Source organism: Trichoderma reesei, assembly GCF_000167675.1.
Source record: "Trichoderma reesei QM6a unplaced genomic scaffold TRIREscaffold_4, whole genome shotgun sequence".
In the NCBI taxonomy this organism is placed as follows: Eukaryota; Fungi; Ascomycota; class Sordariomycetes; order Hypocreales; family Hypocreaceae; genus Trichoderma; species Trichoderma reesei.
The window spans coordinates 1-21,639 of NW_006711151.1; the positions used below are offsets into that span (position 1 = coordinate 1).

Consider the following 21,639-nt stretch of genomic DNA (forward strand, 5'->3'; position numbering starts at 1 on the left):
TAAAATTAAAATAATTTATATAACTTTAGAGCTTTAAGACTTTAATTAATTAAAAAAAGGGATTTTATTTTTTAATTTTATATACTAGCTGCTTAATTAAGTAAAAAGGTAAGGCTATATAATAAAACTATAGCTTATAATTAACTTTTATTATACTTTTTATATTTTATAAAAGCTTTAATATATTTATAATAATTATTAAAATTATAATATATACTTTTTATAAAAAGGTATAAGTTTTAAAAAAAAGTTTAATATAAAGTTAAATTAAATATATATAAAATTATAATAACCTTAATATAAAATACTTATAATTTTATAATATTATTATAATTATAAAAAAGAAAAATAATTTTTTAATTAAAAAAAAAGCTTTAAAAATAAATATAATTATTTATAAATAATTACTTTTTAAAAAGAATTATATATTTAGTTTATAAATTACTTTATAATAATTAATAACTATATATTAACTTTTTATAAACTTAATACTTTTTTTAATTTTTTATATTTATATATTAGCTTTAATAATTATTTAATATTTTATTAATTAAATTTAAAAATATATTAAAAAGTATATTATATTAAAAATATTTAAATATTTATATAATATTATAATATTATTATTTTATTAAAAATAATTTTTAAATTAATATAAAGCTATAATATTATTACTCTTAATTAATTTTTTTTAAACTTAAATAAATATATTATATATATAATATTATTAATTATATATTATTTAGTTTTAGTACTATTAACTAAATTTATATTTAAATATATTTTATTTTTATTATATTTTAATTAATTTTATTTATACTAACTTTTAGTAATTAACTTATTAATATAATTTAAGAATTTTAAGTTTATTATTAATATATTACTTAATATATAAATTAATATAAGTTAATAAAAATATTATATTACTTAAAACTAAAGTATTTTATTTTTTTATATAAAGCTTTTAAATATTAAATTAATAATTATAAAATATTTATAAAATTTATTATAAAAGTAGCTATATATTATTTTAATTTATAAATTTATTAAAACTATAATTTATACTCTTAATAAAAAAGTATAAGTTTTAAAAAAAGTTTAATATAAAATTAAATTAAATATATATAAAGTTATAATAACTTTAATATAAAGTATTTATAACTTTATAATATTATTATAGTTATAAAAAAATAAATAATTCTTTTATTTTAAAAATATTTAAAAATAAATATAATTACTTATAAATACTTACTTTTAAAAGTAATATATACTTAACTTATAAACTATTCTTAAATAATTAATAATTATATATTAACTTTTTATTACTTTAATTTTTTTTCTTTTTTTACTTTTTTATATTTATATACTAACTTTAATAAAATTAATACTTTATACTATTTTATATTTATATTTATTATTACTATAAATATAAGTACTAAAGTATATATTAAAATTTAAAGTATTAAATAATTAAATTAAGATTTATATAATTACTTTTTTTAATATTATATATATATAAATAATAAAATATCTTATAATATATTTTAAAATATATATATTATAAATAAATAATATATATATTAATATTTAAAATTATAATTTATATTATAAATAATATAAATAAAAAACCTTTAAATTATAATTCTTTAATTATATTTTATTATAAAATATATATATTATAATAAATTAGTCTTTTATTAATAATATGTCTTTATTTTCAAATTGTATAGGGTTCGATTGCAGGTTCTGTATTACCCCAGTTGCATGTCTACTAACTAGCTGCCCTTGACGGAGGTTTTCTGTGAAGAGGTAGAAACCTTCATTGGATTCGACTAGATATGACTGTAGACCCTTGCTCTCCAGCAGGACATTAACGTTAGTGAGAGGATAGTGATTCTCAATGAAGCGTGCCCAGCCCCTAGCTGCGGCTTGGACGTGGTCGCTATCGTTGATCCTTTTCCAACCAATGCCGAGGTGAAGAGTAAAGTCGTCAATGACCGGGTCGTCATTCATACTGCTGTCGGTCATGTTCGTCGTTGTTCGTGGCATCGTCGACGTCGTTTTGCTATAGGATGCATGATCACTGCCGTTGAGAAGCCTTTGGGATTTATGGTTCCTCAGCTGTCGACCAGTCGGCAATCCACTCCCTTGCTGTTCAGTGATCACATCGTCAAGCCCAGTACCAGACAGACCATCTGCTTCGCGGCTGGAAACCACACATGGCTTCGCGAGCAATATTCCCTCACCATTCATCCAACCGTGTTGAAAGCTGCCGTTTGTTGCATCGGGCTCGAGGTTGTATGAAGCCTCCTCGTGGGACCGCTTCTTGCCCATTGCATGAGCAGGCTGTTGGAGGAAAGTCGAGCCCTGTGGAAGCATGATCGCGTGTAAAGAGAGCGGAGAGGGCGCCAACGGTGAGGGGAGCTTGAAGTAGTTGAGAGCAACGAAATTGAGTGGTCGTGGCCTGGCCGGAATCTCGTGGTAGTAATTGCAGACAAAGCGGCTCGATTATGAGGGTCGTGCAGTCGTTGAGGTCTGTGAGAAGAACTGGCGCGTATGTAAGAAGAGGCGGTTGCAAGCTAGGGTGCTGAAAAGAGCTGAGAGTTGCTTGCAAAATAATGAGTTTCGAGTGCCGAACGCGCAGTGGAGTGTCATGGGGTAATCTAGATATACTAGTGCTGAAACGGAGCCAAGGTACTGCCCAATCCGGCAAAGGCTTTTGCCAGGCAGGCGACTAGCATAAATGCGATGGACAAGTCGACCTGCTCCATCATCCTTCAGGTGCCTAGTACTAGTACCTAGGTACCTACTAAGAATGTACTCGTACTGTTAGCAGTACTGACTACTACCTAGTAGTTGTACAGCACGTGGAGGAGGCACCTTGGTTGGAATCAGAAGATCATGCCTAGAGGTAGGTACCTAGTATTAAGGTTGGCCTTCATGTTTAATATAAAGCAATTGGCTGTAGGCTACCTTAGGCATATTTGCAGCATGTTGTTTTCTTCCCATCGTCGTGTCTGCGGCGTGCATGAAATCTTGATGCTTAGTATGTACCGGTTCTAGAGTGACTTGCCATGGCTCCCGACTCAGACTTGTGCATGATATATACTATCTTAGTATTAGCATGTTGAAATGAGCATCATTAGAGTATCGGCAGGTATCCATAGCAAGTGCAAGTAGAGCATTTAGCAGCATTGCGCGACAGGTGTTCCTATAATCTGGCCAGGGTACTGCGAGCCTGCCTTGCTACCTACCTACATACCTACCTGATATACCGCCTCGAAGCCACCTAAACCTCCGAAAGCGCTGTTCCCCATGCTGTAGCACGAAACGATATGCGTGCCGAGTGCCAACAAATCTCCGACACTGCTGGGCCATCTTTGCATCTGAAGCGTCGTTTCCGAAGCGCCTGAACGAGCTCGAGCACACCCCCCTGAGCTACATATATGTCGGGCGAAATGCTGTCGTACAACCAGCGTGCCCAAGCGGCACTCTTGAAGGCTGTTAGTAGTACTGACTCTCCACATGCTCAACCCTCGAGAGGGAGCGTCATGCTAATGCGAGTTACCACCAGATCAATCGTGTCTTTGATCTGAACCGCGATGCCGAGACTCTCGAAGGATTGGCTAATGGGATAACTCTTGGTCACATCCTGCATGAGTTGGATTCCGAGTTTGACCCGTCGCACCTCGAGACGAACCCAGGAGCTCCCAAAACCCTGGCCAACAAACGCAACAGGCAGGCCATCTACAAGGGCCTCTTTCGATTCATCCGCCGTCAGATCCCCGAGCTCAGTTGTCAAGCCAAAAAGTTCGACTATCATGCCTTTGTCGAGAATCCCGAGCCGCAGGGCATCAGCCAGGTATTGTTCCGTCTGCCTTCTCAAGATTGCAGGAATCTGACAGACACAACCTCTAGCTCCTGGCTGTCATGGTCTCAGCCGCCGCAATGGGCCCAGATAACCAAAAATATGTACCCCGAATACAGAATGGGCTTGATCGCGACACCCAAGCCGAAATCATGCAGATCATTCGTGCCATGCAGCAAGATATCGCAAACTCCAAGGACGACGATGACCTAGACGAGACCATCGACGCGGCCATGGGAGCCCGTGATATCGAGCTTCTCGTGGAAGAGCAGAACGCTGCACTGCGCCAGCAGCTCGATATAACGAAAAAGACCCTCTCGGACTACATCACTCGCCTGGAGCACCTTCAACAGAGCCACGAGGAGCTTGCTTACGACAAAGAGAAAAACGACCGGGAGCTCGAGGTCCTACGCAAAGCGACACAAGATGGTGCGCACAGTGCCAAGACCATCAAGCATCTGGAAGAACAAGTCCATGAACAGATGGAGATAATCGCCAGGAACGAGGAGGTCATCCGCAGTAGCCAGAAGACGGTGTCCCAACTGGAGAGCGAAGTACAACGCCTGAGCCAGAAGAATATGCAGGCGGACGAGTATCGGGACCAGATGACGGAATGGCGGCACAAGGCTGAGGAGCTTGAGAAGAAGGCCAACATGGCGGAACGGTACAAGCAGAAGCTCGAATCACAGCAGAGCCTGGTGAGGGAGGTGCAGAATCTGCAGTACGAACGAGCAGAGCTGCAAGAACAACTCCGTTCGCTCATGGAAGAGAGGGAGAGGAGTGAGCGAACCAAGAAAGCGGAAGATGAATTAACAAAGATGATCACACAGTCCGAGCAGCATCTCTGGGATGAGCGCAACCAGAAAGCGCAACTCCTCAGGGACGTTACCGCTCTCCAGGAAGAACTCATGCGGCTACAGGCGCAACGGACGCATGATGAGCACTTTATCCAAGATTTGCAGGAACAGCTGCAACACACGGGTGGCACCACGGTGCAGGAAGTAGACAACGATGAAACCTCCTCGCCTTTCAATCTCGAGGACGAGCTGCTCATTGCGTCAAAGGAAGACTCGCAGACTAACCTGCCTTTGGAGCTTTCCAGACTCAGAGCAGAGAACGAGCTGATTCGGAAAACCGTCGGTTCTCCTGGAGATGTCGCCGTGCTCCGACGAGAATTGGAAGAGCAGAAGCGTCAACGGGAGCGTCTGCAGCAGAACTACAACAGCATTTTCGAGAAGTATACCATCTTGAACGACCATATGCAGGCTCTGATGAGCGATAATGCCGAGGAAGGGTGAGTCGGGCACACTGAGTCCCTGGCCTCTCGAGAGATGGAGACTGACGCTTCTTACCATAGGACTGAGGCATTCATCAAACTTCGACAGGAGCTGACTCGATTGGAGCTCGAATTCGAACAAGCCCGGAAGCTAATCAGCAGCCTCGAGGCCCAACTGGCGGACAAAAATCGGGAAGTGCTTGCTTTGCAAACAGACCTGTCTGCTGTCCAAAAGGATAGCATAGCAGCATTAGAAGAGCTCAAGAGCACGGACAAACTGATATCGACTTCGTTGACCAGCGAGCTTGAGCGTCAGAGGGAGGAGTATAGCTTTATCATGAATGAACGAGATGCGCTAAAATCCCAGCTTATTGAAGCTTTACTGGCCAACGACAAGCTTAGAAAGGAGTCAGATGAAAACAAAGATCTGCAAGATGGCACTGCTTTGTCGACGGACGGCGATGGCTCGGATGCCGCGAAAAAGGCCGCCGAGAAGGTCGAGAAGCTGAGAGCACGGCTTATCCAGAGAAATCAGGTGAGTGATGAGCCATGTTGGGCGACGTATGCCAGTTGCACCATTAACTCACGCTTCCCGCCAGCAACTCGAGAAGTCGGAACAAGAAAGGCTCGAGCTTCAAACGAGGCTCAAGGCAGTACAGCTTGGGGAAGGCTCGGCCGCACAAAAGGTAGGCCCTACTACACGACAGTCTACGATTCTATCCTCCATGATCAGCGATGGCTGGCGGTTGGGCAGCAGCAGCTGTTTTGGTCGTCCACGCACATCCATCTCCCGACCTCCCTCTTCATGGGAACTGACAAAAAGGCATGCGGCTAACCCGAACGCCCAGGCTGCTTCCGATCACATCATCAAGAACCTCCAGAGAGAAAATGCATTAATCGCGACCGCTTGGTACGATCTCACGAGCCGGCTTCAGAGCAACCACGTCGTACTTCAGCGCCGGCACGACGCGCCCAAGAGCTGGCTTAACAAACAGAGGCAGTTGGTGAATGGTCAGTTGCGCCAACGCGACATGCTCTACCTCTACTGACCTGTCTCTTCAGCGACTTCAAGGAGGTAGGATTCAAGGGGTTGGGCTTCATCTACCTACATACCGTAGCTTCTCCCTGGGGTACATATTATGATTGCTCAGGCGAATTGTGGGCAAAGACTTGAAATTTCTCAGCGTTGCATATTCACACTCAGATCGACTTAGATTTTTGTCGACCGAGTCTTGTTTCGTCCAGCTGCCTTGCTTCACTTGTCATAGCTTTCCCATCACGTTGATTTTCCGTCCCAATTTTGCAGATAGATGAACAATCCAAAGCGCTGGTTTTGACGCAGAGCCGTGTCTGTCTCTATCAATTCGCGAGATGTCCTCCCCAGAGCCATGTTCTAGAATAAAAAGCTCGACAAGAAAGAGAAAAGATTAATAGGCTTATAGTAGTAGGTGGAGCCAACCCAGCACACTCATACAGCCGTATATAAAAAGCATACAGGGCATGACGTCTTTCTTGAGAGCTTTAGCTCTTTCCAGCAATTCTGCTGAAGATGGAAGAACCATGAGACTTCTTGCCTTCCAGGATTTCCAGCATGTTCTTCCACACCTCACCAGGCTGCTGGCTCGCGTCCACGCCCTTCCAGATGCCGCTCTTTTGGTAATACTCGACCACAGGGGCCGTCTGCTTGTGGTAAGTCGCAAGACGCTTCTTGAGGGCCTCGGCGTTGTCATCGCTTCTCTGGATGAGAGGCTCCCCGGTCACGTCGTCCTTCATGGGCTGCTTCGGGGGGTTGAAGGTCGTGTGGTAGGAGCGTCCAGAAGCTGGGTGGATCAGTCGACCAGTGATGCGGGCAACTAGCAGAGCGTCGTCAATCTGCAGCTCAACAGCGTGCTGAAGAGTCTGGTTGCGCTCCTTCAGCATGGCATCGAGGCCCTCCGCCTGAGGCACGGTCCGAGGGAAGCCGTCGAGGATGAACCTGTTGCGCCTCAAGTAAGTTTCGAGACTCTTTTCTTCTTCTTCTTCTTCTTTCTTTCCAATGAAGGGGATGAGTTGGGGAATCAATGGGGCTACCTACCCGCCCTGGCACTCCTTGTTGTTCTCCAGCTCTTCCTTGATCATACCAATGACGATGTCGTCGCTGACGAGGCCGCCCTGGTCCATGATCTTCTTGGCTTCTCTTCCGAGAGGAGTCTTCTTAGCGACTTGTGACCGCAGCATGTCGCCAGTAGCCTAGACAATCACCGGCACGACTCATGTTAGACACATGCGCACGTTCCGCGAGATGCCAATTGACTTCCACATACCAAGTGACAGCAGGAAAAGCGCTCCTTGATCTTCGGCGCTTGGGTCCCCTTGCCTGGACGGCGTGTAAGCATTATGACGCATATTTAACGATACCTCTGCCATAATAGAAGCACTCACCAGCTCCTGGGGGCCCAATCAGGATCATCCGGAGGCTCTCGGTAGTGACAGGAGCGGCTCCTGTAGCACGCTGTTCGAGCTGCTTGATGCGCGATTCGAGTCCGCCGATTACATCGCGCAGATGCTTGAGCTCGTCCTCTACAAACCCCATTGTGATTGATCGGCGGCGCGGCGGCGGAGAGTCGTTGCGAAGGAGTGAGGAGGATTGGGAATTGGAGCGATTCGAGCACCCAAGAACGAGATTGTAGGTCGAATGAAGGCAACGAGAGGAATTTGAGATGTGGTGGCATGCGGATCTACCTAAGTATATGAAGCTGCCACGGTTCGTTTCTCACGACAGACTAGGCTGGTTTCGCACTAGCCGAATCTTCACATTACTGTAAATTAAATCAAGTGATCTACATGTAGTTAGTAAATACTAATTATACTTAGCTTGTTCTTTATTAAGTTTTTATTTAAATTTTTTATATTAATTATTTTAGATAAATAAATTACAATAATATATAGTTTATAAATTAATAAACCTAACTTGTTATAAAGACATGTTACGGCTTGTTTATTACAATAGTAGATTTATACTTGAATCTAGATTCCTATATAGAAACTTGTACTACTTCCGGGCGAACGGAGGGGACTTAGTAAGCTCGTGTTACAGCCGCAAAACGCGCACCAACGGGAACTCGTTTGAGGCGACATGGAAATCTCACGCAGCACTGCTCCGTATCCGAGGTATTACTAGTCGGGATGGTACTACCGGCACTCGATTCGGCGAATTTCCCCGGAGTCTCACAGCCATGGAGGTGGCCCGGTTATCGGGAGTTCCATTTTCCGTAGCGTTCAACGACGTACATACATAGTACACTGCTTGACCATGTCCAGTGCATCGTTTGGTAAGGTATTCGACCAGCAGGAGACCAGGAGATATTTAGGTATCGTGGAGCAGTGATGATTGACATGTGACAAGGTAATACCAAGCGCTGCTTCAAAGGCATCTGAATTTGGATGCCCTCAGAGCCGCATCTTGAAGCCAGATATCGTCCTGCTTAGTGATGCTGCTCCCTAGTGTATAAAGGTACAACGAGATGCAGTTACATGAGGAATAGTAGGTTGGTAGGTACCGAGTAGGTAAGGTAGTACTGTAATATCGAATCTGGACGACATGGCCCCCGGCTCGGGCACCATTATGCGTCATTCCACAAGTCCTTGGTTTCTTCCTCTACCGCGCGCATGGCCACTGCTACTGATTCAAGCTTGGCAATAACGTCAATGACTCCGTCGTTGACGCGCTCAAAATATTCATCATTGGCCTCGCGACGCTTTCTCGCAAGAAGGATGTCGGCCTCGGTCTCTTCCACCAACTTTGCGCCCAGGCGATCAACTCTCTTGTCATCACTTCCTTGCCATCCACTCGATGTGCCCATCATGCTCTTGGCCGCATCGGTCCCTTCTCCCCTCTCTGGCCTTGACGAGTCCAGCAGCCCGTCTCGGAGATTGGGCGCTTCATCGGCTTTGAGTTCATTCATGTGGTCACGAAGAGCAGTCTCTATAGTATCGTCCGCCTCACTCCTGGCCCAGGCTTGTGCAAGTACGATCTGAGCGGTCCTCAGCTCCGCCAGTTTGCGGTCGTGGTCAGGCCCAAACACATGAGTCCCTTCAGAGGCAGACAGTTCCACCTTCTCCAGCGTCGCTTGCATCTCTGCCCACAGCGCATCTGTCCTGTCGGTGCCTCCATAGCTCCCCTTGGTCGGCAAGGCCCACTCGGGGCGCCGTTCGGATGGCATCTCTGACCCGGAGCGCGATTGCGCGCCGCCAGCGTCTGCACTGCCCTGATCCCATTTCAAATTGTGCCTCCCAAGGGCCGGAGCGCTGGAGGTGAGGGCGCCAGGGAGCGAGACACGGGAAATGCCGGGCGACGGAGAAGCGAACGAGAGAGGCGGAGGATCCCGCCCCTTTGACTTTGGCTCGGCCGTGAGCGACATGGCGCGTCAAGAGGAGTTGCAGCTAATGCAGAATCAAGGCTGTACTTCTCACGAGCATGGCGATCGAGGGGGGAGTCGAGGGGGTGAAGACGGCAAGTGTGGGGCCCGAAGACTGGCTGGTCCGGCTTTAGAACCGGACCCAAAAGGCGGAAACGGAAGTACGTACCAGCAGGCTGGTGCCGGTGATGGATCAAAATACTCCCGGATAGCGTTCCGCGGTCACGTGGAGCCGCTTTGCCACTCGCAAATTTGTGCCTCTAGGGCCGCAAACCCTATCGGAGTTTTTGCGAACGTCTCAATCCACCCTCGACTTTTCGGTGCTGTCACATTATCCTACCCAAACCGTTGTCGCCATATTAGCATAAACCGGTACGTCCATCACCAAACCTGCCGTCACCCCAAACCACCAACCTCCTCGATCGGCCAATTCCCCTCGTACTGACACGACGAAGCAAACATGGCTGGTGGCAAGCCCAGAGGTCTCAACGCCGCGCGCAAGCTGCGAACCAACCGAAAGGACCAGAAATGGGCTGATCTCGCCTACAAGAAGCGTGCTCTGGGCACTGCCTTCAAGTCCTCACCGTTCGGTGGCTCTTCCCACGCCAAGGGCATCGTTCTCGAGAAAGTTGGTGTCGAAGCCAAGCAGCCCAACTCCGCCATCCGAAAGTGTGTCCGTGTTCAGCTCATCAAGAACGGAAAGAAAGTCACTGCTTTCGGTGCGTCCCAGAACTCTAGAAACGACTTGTCGCGCTCGGGAACGACGGCTAACATTTAGGCTCACCACAGTCCCCAACGACGGTTGCTTGAACTTCGTTGACGAGAACGACGAAGTCCTGCTCGCTGGATTCGGTCGCAAGGGCAAGGCCAAGGGTGATATTCCCGGTGTTCGATTCAAGGTCGTCAAGGTTTCCGGTGTCGGTCTGTTGGCTCTGTGGAAGGAGAAGAAGGAGAAGCCCCGATCATAAAGGCAGTTACTGGGGGGAAGGAGGCGTCATCAAAAGGATCTTGAGGAGCTCTTTTGGCTCGTTTGCACTGGCACCACTAGTCATGGCCCTATAAATGGGAGGCTAAGCTTATGAAAGGGATCACACATCTCGGAAGAAACAATTTTTTTTTCAGCATGTTCAACAGACAGGCGGCACCGGATTGGGCGTCTACTCGCACTACCAAATGACGGGACGAAGTGCAGGGAGCATGTGTGTTTGTGTGTCTTTTTTTTTGTTCTTCTCTATATCAAGGCAGCCTGATCAGGCATGGAGCTTTGCGTCTTCCTCCGCTGCGGACTCGAGCTCAGGCTGGTTGAGAGAGCGAGCGACGTAATCGGCAGCCATACCAATACTAATGACCCCCCCTGTGATCCAGCAGCCGTTGACAAACCACCACCAGCAATCCCTCACGCTCTTGAGATTCACCCGCTTGATCATGATGCCCAGCGTTACGAGGGCTCCGCCGCAGCTGCCGAGGAAGAAGATGGGACCAGCTCCCGCAGCCACCCCGGCTGAGCCCAGCAAAGCTACTTGAGCAATAGCAAGCCCAGTCAGGACCTGCTTGGTCTGGTTCTCGTGCTTCAGCGCAATGCTCTTGATGCCCGCGTTTGCGTCATCTTTGATGTCCATATGAGCGTATATCATGTCGTATAGGACAACCCAGGCGATGTTCGAGGTATAGAGACATGCTGCGGCTATGAGCGCAGAAGAATTGGAAAGCAAATCGATGCCGAGTGCTGGAAAACCCATGATTGCACCCCAGGAGAAGGCTAGCCCCAAGACGGCTTGAGGATAGTAGGTAACCCGCTTTGCCAGGGGATATGTGGTGACCAGGGCGAGGCTTGGTATGCCATAGGCCAGGCATGGCAATGGAAACTGAACCAAGACAGCCAGCCCGGCAAGCAGCTGGAATCCTGTGAAGACGACTCCTTGGAACGGCGTGATAGCACCCCGCGCAATCGGCCGCAATCGGGTTCTCCGGACTTGGGGATCGAGGTTTCTGTCCCAGAGGTCATTAATGGTGCAGCCGGCGCCGCGCATGATCAATGCGCCGCTGAAGAACAGAGCCGACGTGGCGGCGACTGAGGAGAAGGAGGCCATGGGCTCTGCCATTGGCGCCGCTAGGAGCGTAGAGAAGAGGCATGGGAAGAAGAGGTAGTAGGTCCCGGCGGGTTTGTCGATGCGGATGAGTTCGCCATAGGGGACCCATGACTTGGGAACAACCGACAAGATGCCAGTTTGAGCCGGGACATACTCTGCTAGACGCTCATCATTAGCTGACTTATCGGGAGCAGCAGTGTCGAGGCTTGGCTGCAGCTTTCTCAGGGTCTGGTGAAAGGCGACAGCTCTCTGGCGATGGACCAGCAATCGACCGGCGATACCCTCATGTGAGCGCAAGGCCGGAGGAGGCAGCATCGATGACGGGCCAATCGAGCCATTGCTGCACCTCCATCGCGCCCGGTGCAGGATGGGCACTCTGGCAGCGAACCTCAGCGTCATGGGATTGCTGGAGCGTGTTGTCGTCACCGGGCGCACGAAGAGAGAGAATATGCCCTTGTCAAAATCCTTACATGCCAGTCATCGGATTCGGATATTTTCAATGCAGCAAATCCCGCCCCGCTGGATGGGGGGTATTTCACACTGTATCTTTTAAATTAATCTTCTAACAATTATAACTTATAATTAAGTACTAGTTTACATATAGAAGAAATCTTATTATATAATTAATATAAGTAAAATATATTATTTTATTAATTTAATATAGTATATTTTAAAAAAATATTATTTAAATTTATAATTTAAGGAATTAAGAATATATTTATATAAATTAAGTAAAACATTAATACATTTTCTTAAAAAATACTAGAGATTTGAAATTCTATAGTCTAAGTTAAATCCCTTGATTCAGATTAAGCTGCTCTACCTAGGTAGTGTAATATGGCTGCTTTGCACTGTAAGATAGTCTACCGAGCTTGACATGTGCTTGACGCTCGCAAGTACATACTAGGTAGATCGCCTCGTCCCTTGCATGTGCCTCGGCCCAGCCCATCGTCGCTCACCCCACCTGACCTTCAACTTCCCGCAACACTTCAAAATGGACCGACAGCCTGAACGTAATAGACCAGACGAGGTCGCATCTTCATCTTCCATCTCATCTGATGGTCACAGTTCACAGCCAGTGTCAATGGATCGCAAAGGCAAACAAAAAGCATGGCCGGGATCGGCAGCTTCTCGCCTCGAGGCCTCCACCAAGCTGGTGGTGAACGCCATCACATCCGCCCGCGAGATGCCAGCTTTGGCTTCGGAATCCAAATCGTCTAGCAGCTCGGGGGGTTTGACTTCGCTATCTGGTATTGCCGGCGAGCCCTCATCGTTCACGTCACATAAGCAGACGCCGTTTGAGCCGGGACGCATGGCGGCAAATGAATGCCACGATGGCTTATTCGAGAATTTCACTGATAACTACACGGATATGTTAGCCGTTGATGGCTACTACGACGGCATTTCAGAATCCTCATTCGCGAATCAAGAGGCCTCTGATGGGCTGGCGGTTGTGGATCTGCTCTGTCAGACGGGAGTCGAGTCCCCTGCAGCAATGCTTGGCCAAGCGCATGGTCTTCGTGCGTCGGAAGACGACGATCCATGGTTGGAGGCTGCAATTGGGACTGCCGATGGTCCAGAAGACCAGCTTGATTTCACACCCGACTTTCTCACCAGCCCCGAGCTGTCCGAGCAAGCAGCACTCTATCTAGGAACGGGGGATATTCAGGAAACGAGCCGTACTTGGTTTGGGTACTGGAGTGAAGTGTTTGCGACGTACAATGCACGGGTCTGGGGTAATGCGCATCCGACGTCGCCAGGAAGCGATCTCCAGCAAGACCACGGCAATAGCGAACCAACGACGATGAATCGGGCCCTTAGTCGGCTAAAGCAGATTCTTTATCATCTCACATGAAATCTAATATGAATCAGAATCGTGGGGAGTCCAAGATGGCCTCAAGCTGATGACGTTATAGCAGGCCATGGTGATATCTGTGTACAAGGATAGCGTCGAGCCAAGGATAAAGGGAAATTGATCCAAACACCTCTTGTAATAAATACTGAAATTTGTAACTCTCCGCCTCCCAATGCCACACCTCAAGGCCCTTGTATACATCGTCTTCCGCACCCATTTTGCTAGTAGTATTGTTCAATGTCTGGAAGCAAGCAGGTTGGACTGACGTGGCGGTGCGAAGCTATTCGAGCTACTAGTAGGTACCAACGTCTTGGGTCCCTTGAATGCGCTAAGCCTTGATTGATTACGCCTACTGGAGGATGCGTCGTACTAGGCCGGAATTATTTCCATCCTTGATTCTCGCATCGCGCTTATCAACACCTTCCACCTCAAGTGACAGGTGAAGCTGTACGCGACCGCACTGATTCACGGTCAACGCAGTGCCTCATCAAACCCTGGGGATTCAGTTGATAGGCCCCTACTGGGCCTCATCGCGTGCCTCAAAAAGGCCATCCTGCGCACCGAGAGACTGCACTTTTCCTCCAAACAAGCGCCGAGCCGATCGCCATCCATCGCATTCCCCATGGTCGACCCTGCTGGACGGCGCCACGCAGAACAGAATGCCTAGCGCACAGCACCCACAGGCAAAGTTCGATCCGATACCCCCAGATCTTGATCTGCCCTCCCTGGTGGATCGGACGCCGAACTTTCGATGGGCTCAGCGGGTATCTCGAGCCCAGATCCGCAGCCTGAGCCAGCAGGACTTTGAGAAGCTTGTCGCGATCCACGTCATAGCAGGCGGCAAGCCCCTGGTCATTGAAGGCTGGGATGCTGTTCTGCCTTCATCGCTGTTCAGTGCGGGATGGCTTGAGCATTCTTACGATAAGAAACGTTGGTCACCAGCCCCAAAACCCGTCGCGACCAGAGGAAGAGGATAGTACTAACCCGCTTGCACTGCAGAGGAGAATGTCCGTGACATTTCCAACGGCACTGATATTCCGATGACCACGGGGCATTATCTGCGGTCTATGAGGCAGCTCACCAACCAGTGGACCCCGAGTACCTACCGCGATGAGAGGCGCCAGCGACTCTACCTCAAGGACATCGACTGTCCCGTTGAATGGCGCGAGGCGTTGCAAAAGGTCATACACCCTAACCTCTTCTACCTCAACGAAAACGTCACGAGTAAAGGAGGCAAACGGATGCACGACGAGGAGGTTTCCGAGAGCGAGACGATTGTTGCGCCGGCCGGAGATCTCATGTCCAGCTTACCAGAGGAAATGCGAGCCCAGAACCTCATGTGCTACATTGGCCACGAGGGGACCTATACGCCAGCTCATCGGGAGATGTGCGCATCGCTGGGGCAGAACATTATGGTCGAGGCATCGCGAGACGAGAACGGAGAAAAAAGGGGCAGCTCGATCTGGTTTATGACTGAGAGCAAGGACCGCGAGGTTGTTCGCGAATACTTCCTGTCGATGCTCGGCCATGATATTGAGATTGAGAAGCACTTTGCCCAAGTCAACGCTTGGAAGAAGGCGCCGTTCGATGTCTACATTGTCGAGCAATGTCCGGGCGACTTCATCCTCATTCCGCCTCTCGCCGCGCACCAAGTCTGGAACAGAGGGACCAGGACGATGAAGGTCGCATGGAACCGTACAACAGTTGAGACGCTGGACCTCGCCCTACACGAAGCGCTTCCAAAAGCTCGCCTGGTGTGCCGGGACGAACAGTATAAGAACAAAGCCATTATCTACTACACTCTTCAGAAGTACCACGGGCTGCTTCAAGGCGCCCAGAAGAAGGCGGAGATGGTTCAGATTGGCTTCCCCGGCTTTGGGCGCGATGTCTTCAGAAGCTCTCCGCGTGTCAAGCAGCTAGCAGCCGACTTCAAGAAACTGTTCGAGCTGTTTACCGAGATCCTTGTCGATGAAGTTTTTGCCTTTAAGGAGAAGGACGTCGAGTTTTTACCTTTTGATTCTTGCGTTACGTGCTCTTACTGCAGGTCCAATATCTTCAATCGATTCTTGACATGCAAACACTGCATCAGACCTCTAATCAACGGGGAAGAAGACGCATACGACGTCTGCATGGAATGCTATGCAATGGGCCGATCATGCGCCTGCCTCTCTGGTCTTCAGTGGTGTGAGCAGTGGTCCTGGTCAGAGCTGACTGACAACTATGAATCCTGGAGAGCAACTGTAATCGCCATTGATGGCCATGTGGATTTGGAACGCTCTCCCCACCCGCTCGAGGTAGCCAGACAAAGGACAGGGAAGAAGTCTCTCGCTCAGATCTGCCAAGAGGCTTTACGGCGGCGTCCATGGAAAGATATTACGAAGCCAGAGCGTGAAAGTACGCCCAGTGACAGTGAGCCGGGCGACGGGGAGGGCAAACCAGCCAAAAAGTCAAAGAAGAAGAGGAAGAAGAAGGGCGAACTTCAACGATGCCACGTCTGCTGTCACCCGGACTACAGCTACCGAGTACATTCATGCACCAACCCTGGATGCTCTGAAGCCTACTGCTACGGCGTCTTGTATCGCGCATTCGATCTCATGCCGCAAACTGTCTTGGAAGACGAGCACTGGCAATGCCCCAAGTGCCTCGGAATATGCAACTGTGGCCACTGCCGCCGAGCAGGCATCACGCAGCCATACATGCCCAAGAACACATCTCTCGGGCACGATACTCGCCGGATAGCCGACGACCGCAGTGTGGAGGCACTCGTTGACTTCCGAATCCACAACCTGTCTTGGCTCAAGGCCGCAGGGGAGGAGAGCCGTAGCAGGGACAGCAAGAGAATGCAGTTGCTACGGGAGCAGGCGGATAATGCCAAAGCGCAAGACGTGCTCACGCAGGACCACGCAGAGTCCAGGATGCACCCCAGCTCTGTTTTCACCACGCAGCTGGAGGAGGTTCCTGCAGTCAATGGTTATGGAGACCAAAGCCATGTGCTCGGTCGGGACGGAGGACACCATCCGGGCTTCCCTCTCGACGCGCCTAATGTCCAACCTCGCGCCGTTGACAAGGCGCAACAGGAAGTTGCGGCGCCTATCGCGGCCAACGAAGGAGAGGTTGTGACGGCGGATTCATCTCAATATCCCGATCCATCGGTGTTCGCACGCCAGCGTATAGGAATGGGTTACTACGAACAGGATGACACTCCGGACAAGATCCTCTTTGATCCATACCAGGCGCCTTCCGCAGAGTCGATGCAAGCTGACGAACCCACAGTTCCGGAGTTTGTAAAGAAATCCATCCGGGCAGCCAAGAGAAAAGCGAAACGGGAGAACGAGGACCCCGAATTCACGGTTCGCAAGAGCCATCACAAGAGACCCAAGATTGTACCAGAGTCAACCGATTTTCTCGACAACATGGATCCGGCTCTTTTTGCCGACGGAGGCTCGGCAGCAATGGCTGCTCCGGCGGCTCCTATGGCCCCCATGAATAGTGAAGCTTCCGCGATTCCGCCTGCAGCACCCGAAGGAGACGCGGAGCCCAAAGCGCCTAGAATGACTATGCCTCTGTATGATGCAAATGAGCCAATTCTCCGGCATGCTAAACCACGGGCGTCTTACGTGGAGGTTGACGACCTAGATCTTGATGATATAGAGGAAACCGCTGTTCCCTCTTGGCCCTCCCCATCGCTGGACGGGAGCTCAACGAAGCCTCAGAACGGAGCGGGCGGTGAGACTACTCAAGCGGTACATGCAAACGGCGATGGACAGGAAACGAGCAAGCCCGAGGGACAACGACCTGACACATCAATCCAAGACGCAAATGGGGAGGCGGTGCCAAAGCGACGTGGCCGACCCCCGAGAAACCCGTCTAAGAAGGCCTCATCATCGATTGTGGTGGGAATTTCGCCGGCACCCCGAGCTGGCAACGGAAAGAACAAGCGACGGAGGGGACGCCCAAGAAAGGCATTGTCCACATCCTTCAAGGAGTCAGACGACAGTCAAGAAGAAGACGATGGTGATGCAGGATTCACGGACACAAAGGAGACGTTGGATGATGCGTATGATGCGGACTTTAGCCCAGCTCGGAATTCTCGGAGCCGACGTTGGCCTGCCAGACGTCGAGGCATCACCACCATCGCCGCCAGCAGTGCACAAGATGATGAAGATCTCGATGCCTCCACGGAATTGCCGCCCGAGGATGAAGCAGGAGACCAAGCGCCAAAGAGGAAGAGAGGCCGACCTCGGAAATCCGACGTATCGACTCGGGGCGCATCCTCCCTTGATGTGGTCATACCGGTGCATTCTCGATTCATGTCCATGGCTGAACGGATGGCTCTTAAAGGGAGGTCATTCAAAATCGGCACACGGAAATCATTGAGCCAGTCGAAGGTGTCTCGAGCGGGGCAGGATACGAATGACGACAAGACGGAGCAAAGTGAAGAGCACTCCGCCGAGAAAGGAGTGTCCAAGAGAAGCTTTCGCCTAGACAAGGCTTCTGAAGATGATGGGGATGAGGGTGAAGGAGAAGACGGCGACAAGGACTCAATATCGCAGAAGCCCGGCCGAAGCGCAGAGAACAACAGCAACAAGACGCCAAATCGTTCCCTGTCGAGTAGCTCTAAGGAATCAACAGACGACGAGGATATACCTTCGAATGGTCGCAATATCCGAAGCACCAGGCGTTGATGAAGGACCGGTTGACAAGAGCAAGAGGAGACGCGTTTGAGGCGGTTGCAAGCTGCGCCAAGTGAATGTTATATTGAGGCAATACAGGAAGAGCACTGTATGAAACGAATGTAAACTGGAACGGATAATTAGTGTAACAAATAATGAACCTACGTCACGACTGGTGCTTCTCGTCGCTCTGTGCTGCGCCTTGGTTGGCCCTCGAAGAAGAAACTGACTGGCTTTATGCTCAGAGCGGGAGTCCCTATACTTGAGAGGGAGGAGGGCCATACTTTGTTCTTTCTTGTACCTCTCATTTGGTCTGTATGGTACGGTATGGTTCCTAGGTAGATTATCAATAGTACGTCTTATTTCAAGCTATACTATCGCGTTTATACTTTGTCTTTTTCTTCTTTTGCCTAAATTTGATTAGGACGTTGCTTCACTCCTGCATTCACTCCTTAGTGTAGACTACCATATGCAACCCTTGAGCTGTTGACGGCGTTTAGGCGCTCTCCAGTGTTCCAAAAGATTTCTACCTGTTGGCTACAGTGCTGAAAATACAAAGAGCTGCCGCGAAGAGAACGGTTGGGTTAGCTTCCAATACTCGGTCGGATGGCTTGTTTTCCAAGGTCGGGGGGGAAAAGGGGGGGGGGGGGGGGGGGGGGGGCGGCAAGAACTCACATTGTTGGTTGCGGCTATGGCAATACTGTCCTCAAACGGGTGCCAGCTCATGTGTAGTATCTTCTTGTTGAAGTCAATCTGGTCCGCGTCCGTCTCTTTCCGCATCCTCTGGCCCTGGGCACCACCAGCCGGGCTCCCCGCTCTTGAGCCGCCCTTCTTGCCACCGTTGGCAGCGGGACTTGAAGACGAGTTGATGGGCGTGGGGACGCCCACCTTCTTTGCCTTGAAAGCCGACTTGTCCGCCTGCAGGACCACTTCCACCTCCTTGTCCGGGTCGGAAGGATAGATCATGAAGTTGTTGTTGTAGCTGCCGGTCATGACGTTCTTGGCGTCGCCAGAGAAGACGACCTCGAACTTGTCGAAGATACTATCGTTTTCGTACGTGTCGCATAATCGAGGTCGCAGGTGCTCGTGGATGGGTATCGTCTTGACCGGTTGTCGCTCCATGTTGATGTCCCAAATCTTGACGGTGAGGTAATCTCGCGACAAGACATATCTTCCGTCGTAGGAGAATCGAACATCTGATATTGACGAGATGATTTCGGAGAAGAATGACCTCGATGACGGGTCCTCTTCTTGTTCGAATACTATTATGAGTGAATCCGGCCGGACCCCCCTTTGATTAGCTTCTTCTTTCTTCTTCTTCTCGACCTGTTCTGGACTTTCCCGTAGGCGACTCGGGAGGATATGGGGGGTGGCTTGGTTTGGTACAAACATTTTGCGTGCTGGTCGCACAAGGCGCTCTCTCGCATGTCGGCGAGCTTGATGGTGCCCTTGGAGCTGGCATACATGAACCAGTTGCAGCTGATGGGGTGGAACTCGGCAGCGGTGATGACCTCGGTCAGCTCCTCCATGTTGGCGGGTTTGATGTCAACGATGTTGAAGCTCTGGTCCTGGATGTTGAGGTTCCACAGGTTGATGCGCAAATCGTCACTGCTAATGAACGTTTCGCCATCACTGTTGACGGATATGCTGTTGATGTGGTACGCGTGGGCGTTGGCGTAGGTCCGTCGCGGGACGGCGGCAACGACGGTGTCATGATGTGTGAGACGAGGCAGCTTGAGATCGGCCGCGTTCCTGAAGTGCTGAGTCGTGGGCAGGGCTCGAAGGCCGCCGCCGCCGCCTACCGGGCCGCCGGGCGTTACGTCGTGAGAAAGATTGTTCTCGGCCACCACTTTAAGAGACTTTTCGAAAACCTTCCACAGCTTGATCGTCTTGTCGTTGGTTGATAGGAGGTAATGGGAGGCATTCTGTCGACGGCACCACTTGATCTTGTTGATCTTCTCCTCGATTTCGAGCGATTTGAGGTAGTCAAACTCAGGCTCGTGGGACTGAAACTCGGTGTGAAACTTGTATTCACATGATTTTTTCTGCAAAAGAATGCCATTAGACACGAGCTGCAAAAGCTGGGGAGAGGTGGAGCAGAGGGGTAGATGAGAAGGACAGTCAAGAGGGGAAGAAAGGAAGAAGGGAAGAGGGGGGAAGCATAGGGGCAAGAAGGGGGTCAAGGGCGGCGAGGTATACCGTCTCGTTGCGCTCAAATAGAACCACTCGTCCTCCCTTATCGCCGGTGGCCAGATAGTTGCCTGTGTGGTCAAACTCTACCGTTGAGATGATGTCGGCTACGCCTCCGCGGTCAGTATCTCTCACGGCATACGTCAGAGGGGGGAGAGGTCTGCTCTGTGTTTGGCGGCGAACCTTCAGTGATATCCTCGACATCGCCCTTGTCGCCGAAGCATCTGCAGCGATCCGAGTCAGCGGCACGCCCAATTCAATTCCATCATCATCGGCATCATCGGCGGGCTCAGAGACGGGGGCACGTACTGGGTGAACTTCCAGGTCGGCGAGCTCGCTTCACTGTCGACCATTTTGGTTGGCAGCGATAGCAGGGATCAGAGGTGAGAGAGAGATCAAAGGTGGCACAGGCTGCCGGGGGGGTGACGAGATGCGGGCGGAACAGGACAGGAGGTCGATGGCGGGCGCTGGCTCGGGGCGCTGGGCAGGTCGCTGCAGCTCGGTGAGGACTCGGGGCTGGCAGAGCTCGGGCGGGGGGGAAGAAGGTCGGGGCGGTGGTGGAAGCGCAAATCAGTCGTGATGAGGCGGATGATGTCGTTTGCCGTGGCACTTTGGCGGGCTGAAGAGAGACCGCACAGCTCGAGGTTACTAACGAGGTGCCACAAGCTCTAGCCGGGTGGTGGGGCACGAGAGCAAGCAAGAAGCCAGATACACTAAGGAGGAGCCTAGCCCGGTCTTGATGGAGGAGCAGCAGATAGAGGGGTTGGTCTGGGTTGGGCCGCAGCAGAGGCTGGTGATGATGATGATGATGCACGTTAATGATGCTGATGTACCTAGGTACGCTGACGCCAGCAGCCACAAGAGCTCGTATATTCCGACCTTGGTAGAGCTGGGGGTCAAAAAAGAAGAAAAGGTACAGTACGTTGTAGATGAAATAAGGAGAGGAAAAAAGAGAGGGAGAGAGAGAGGAGCGTGGCAGCCCAATTATCGAATTCTTATTTTATGTCTGGAGTATTAGTACCTGATGATGAGCTAGACCTTTGCTACTACTATTGCATTGCCTGATGTGCGCAAAGGAAAAAAAGCGGGCTGTTTCTGGGCAATTGTCTAAGGTGCTAATGATGAAGAGGTGCCTACGTGATTGCATCGCTGATTGGCCTTTGTCTTCTCTTCTCCTTTTGGAACAGCAGAGCAGGTTACAGATTGCCTGCGACGACCATGAGACAGCTCTCTGGAAATGTAATTCGAGCACTTCAAATGCCGTGCAATCCCGCGGATGCTTGACCGTGC

General features: G+C 49.4%; 8 protein-coding genes across 8 annotated transcripts; 3 read left to right on the top strand and 5 right to left on the bottom strand.

Moving 5' to 3' along the window:
* Nucleotides 1-1,345: 1,345 nt before the first annotated feature.
* Nucleotides 1,346-2,379, bottom strand: TRIREDRAFT_104623 (uncharacterized protein; the record flags this gene model as incomplete). The annotated part of the gene is made up of 3 exons (XM_006963263.1): nucleotides 1,346-1,348; nucleotides 1,389-1,394; nucleotides 1,777-2,379. The coding sequence occupies 3 exons, from the start codon at nucleotides 2,377-2,379 to the stop codon at nucleotides 1,346-1,348; spliced, it is 612 nt and encodes a 203-aa protein (XP_006963325.1).
* A 1,192-nt stretch (nucleotides 2,380-3,571) lies between these two features.
* On the top strand, nucleotides 3,572-6,416 carry TRIREDRAFT_45748 (uncharacterized protein). Its single transcript, XM_006963041.1, has 5 exons — nucleotides 3,572-5,162; nucleotides 5,226-5,679; nucleotides 5,744-5,830; nucleotides 5,993-6,155; nucleotides 6,207-6,416. Exons 1-5 carry the CDS (start codon nucleotides 3,931-3,933, stop codon nucleotides 6,221-6,223), a joined length of 1,953 nt encoding a protein of 650 aa, XP_006963103.1. The 5' UTR covers nucleotides 3,572-3,930; the 3' UTR covers nucleotides 6,224-6,416.
* Nucleotides 6,417-6,473: 57 nt separating this feature from the next.
* Nucleotides 6,474-7,716, bottom strand: TRIREDRAFT_120539 (adenylate kinase; the record flags this gene model as incomplete). The annotated part of the gene is made up of 4 exons (XM_006963264.1): nucleotides 6,474-7,119; nucleotides 7,219-7,373; nucleotides 7,448-7,500; nucleotides 7,566-7,716. 4 exons carry the CDS (start codon nucleotides 7,714-7,716, stop codon nucleotides 6,666-6,668), a joined length of 813 nt encoding a protein of 270 aa, XP_006963326.1. The 3' UTR covers nucleotides 6,474-6,665.
* Nucleotides 7,717-8,746: 1,030 nt separating this feature from the next.
* TRIREDRAFT_57580 (uncharacterized protein) lies at nucleotides 8,747-9,544 on the bottom strand (the record flags this gene model as incomplete). The annotated part of the gene is made up of 1 exon (XM_006963265.1): nucleotides 8,747-9,544. The coding sequence occupies one exon, from the start codon at nucleotides 9,542-9,544 to the stop codon at nucleotides 8,747-8,749; it is 798 nt and encodes a 265-aa protein (XP_006963327.1).
* Nucleotides 9,545-9,870: 326 nt separating this feature from the next.
* On the top strand, nucleotides 9,871-10,670 carry rps23 (ribosomal protein S23). The gene is made up of 3 exons (XM_006963067.1): nucleotides 9,871-9,913; nucleotides 9,997-10,260; nucleotides 10,331-10,670. The coding sequence occupies exons 2-3, from the start codon at nucleotides 10,002-10,004 to the stop codon at nucleotides 10,507-10,509; spliced, it is 438 nt and encodes a 145-aa protein (XP_006963129.1). The 5' UTR covers nucleotides 9,871-9,913; nucleotides 9,997-10,001; the 3' UTR covers nucleotides 10,510-10,670.
* Nucleotides 10,671-10,791: 121 nt separating this feature from the next.
* On the bottom strand, nucleotides 10,792-11,946 carry TRIREDRAFT_58055 (prenyltransferase; the record flags this gene model as incomplete). Its single annotated transcript, XM_006963266.1, has 1 exon — nucleotides 10,792-11,946. One exon carries the CDS (start codon nucleotides 11,944-11,946, stop codon nucleotides 10,792-10,794), a length of 1,155 nt encoding a protein of 384 aa, XP_006963328.1.
* A 2,199-nt stretch (nucleotides 11,947-14,145) lies between these two features.
* TRIREDRAFT_24889 (uncharacterized protein) lies at nucleotides 14,146-17,844 on the top strand (the record flags this gene model as incomplete). Its single annotated transcript, XM_006963020.1, has 3 exons — nucleotides 14,146-14,416; nucleotides 14,486-17,543; nucleotides 17,712-17,844. Coding segments are annotated over 3 exons (3,462 nt in total), but the record flags the coding sequence as incomplete, so codon positions are not given.
* Nucleotides 17,845-18,696: 852 nt separating this feature from the next.
* TRIREDRAFT_120545 (uncharacterized protein) lies at nucleotides 18,697-20,894 on the bottom strand (the record flags this gene model as incomplete). The annotated part of the gene is made up of 6 exons (XM_006963267.1): nucleotides 20,659-20,894; nucleotides 20,533-20,573; nucleotides 20,359-20,456; nucleotides 19,550-20,204; nucleotides 18,835-19,421; nucleotides 18,697-18,747 (listed from the first exon to the last, which is right to left on the bottom strand). Exons 1-6 carry the CDS (start codon nucleotides 20,700-20,702, stop codon nucleotides 18,697-18,699), a joined length of 1,476 nt encoding a protein of 491 aa, XP_006963329.1. The 5' UTR covers nucleotides 20,703-20,894.
* Nucleotides 20,895-21,639: the final 745 nt, after the last annotated feature.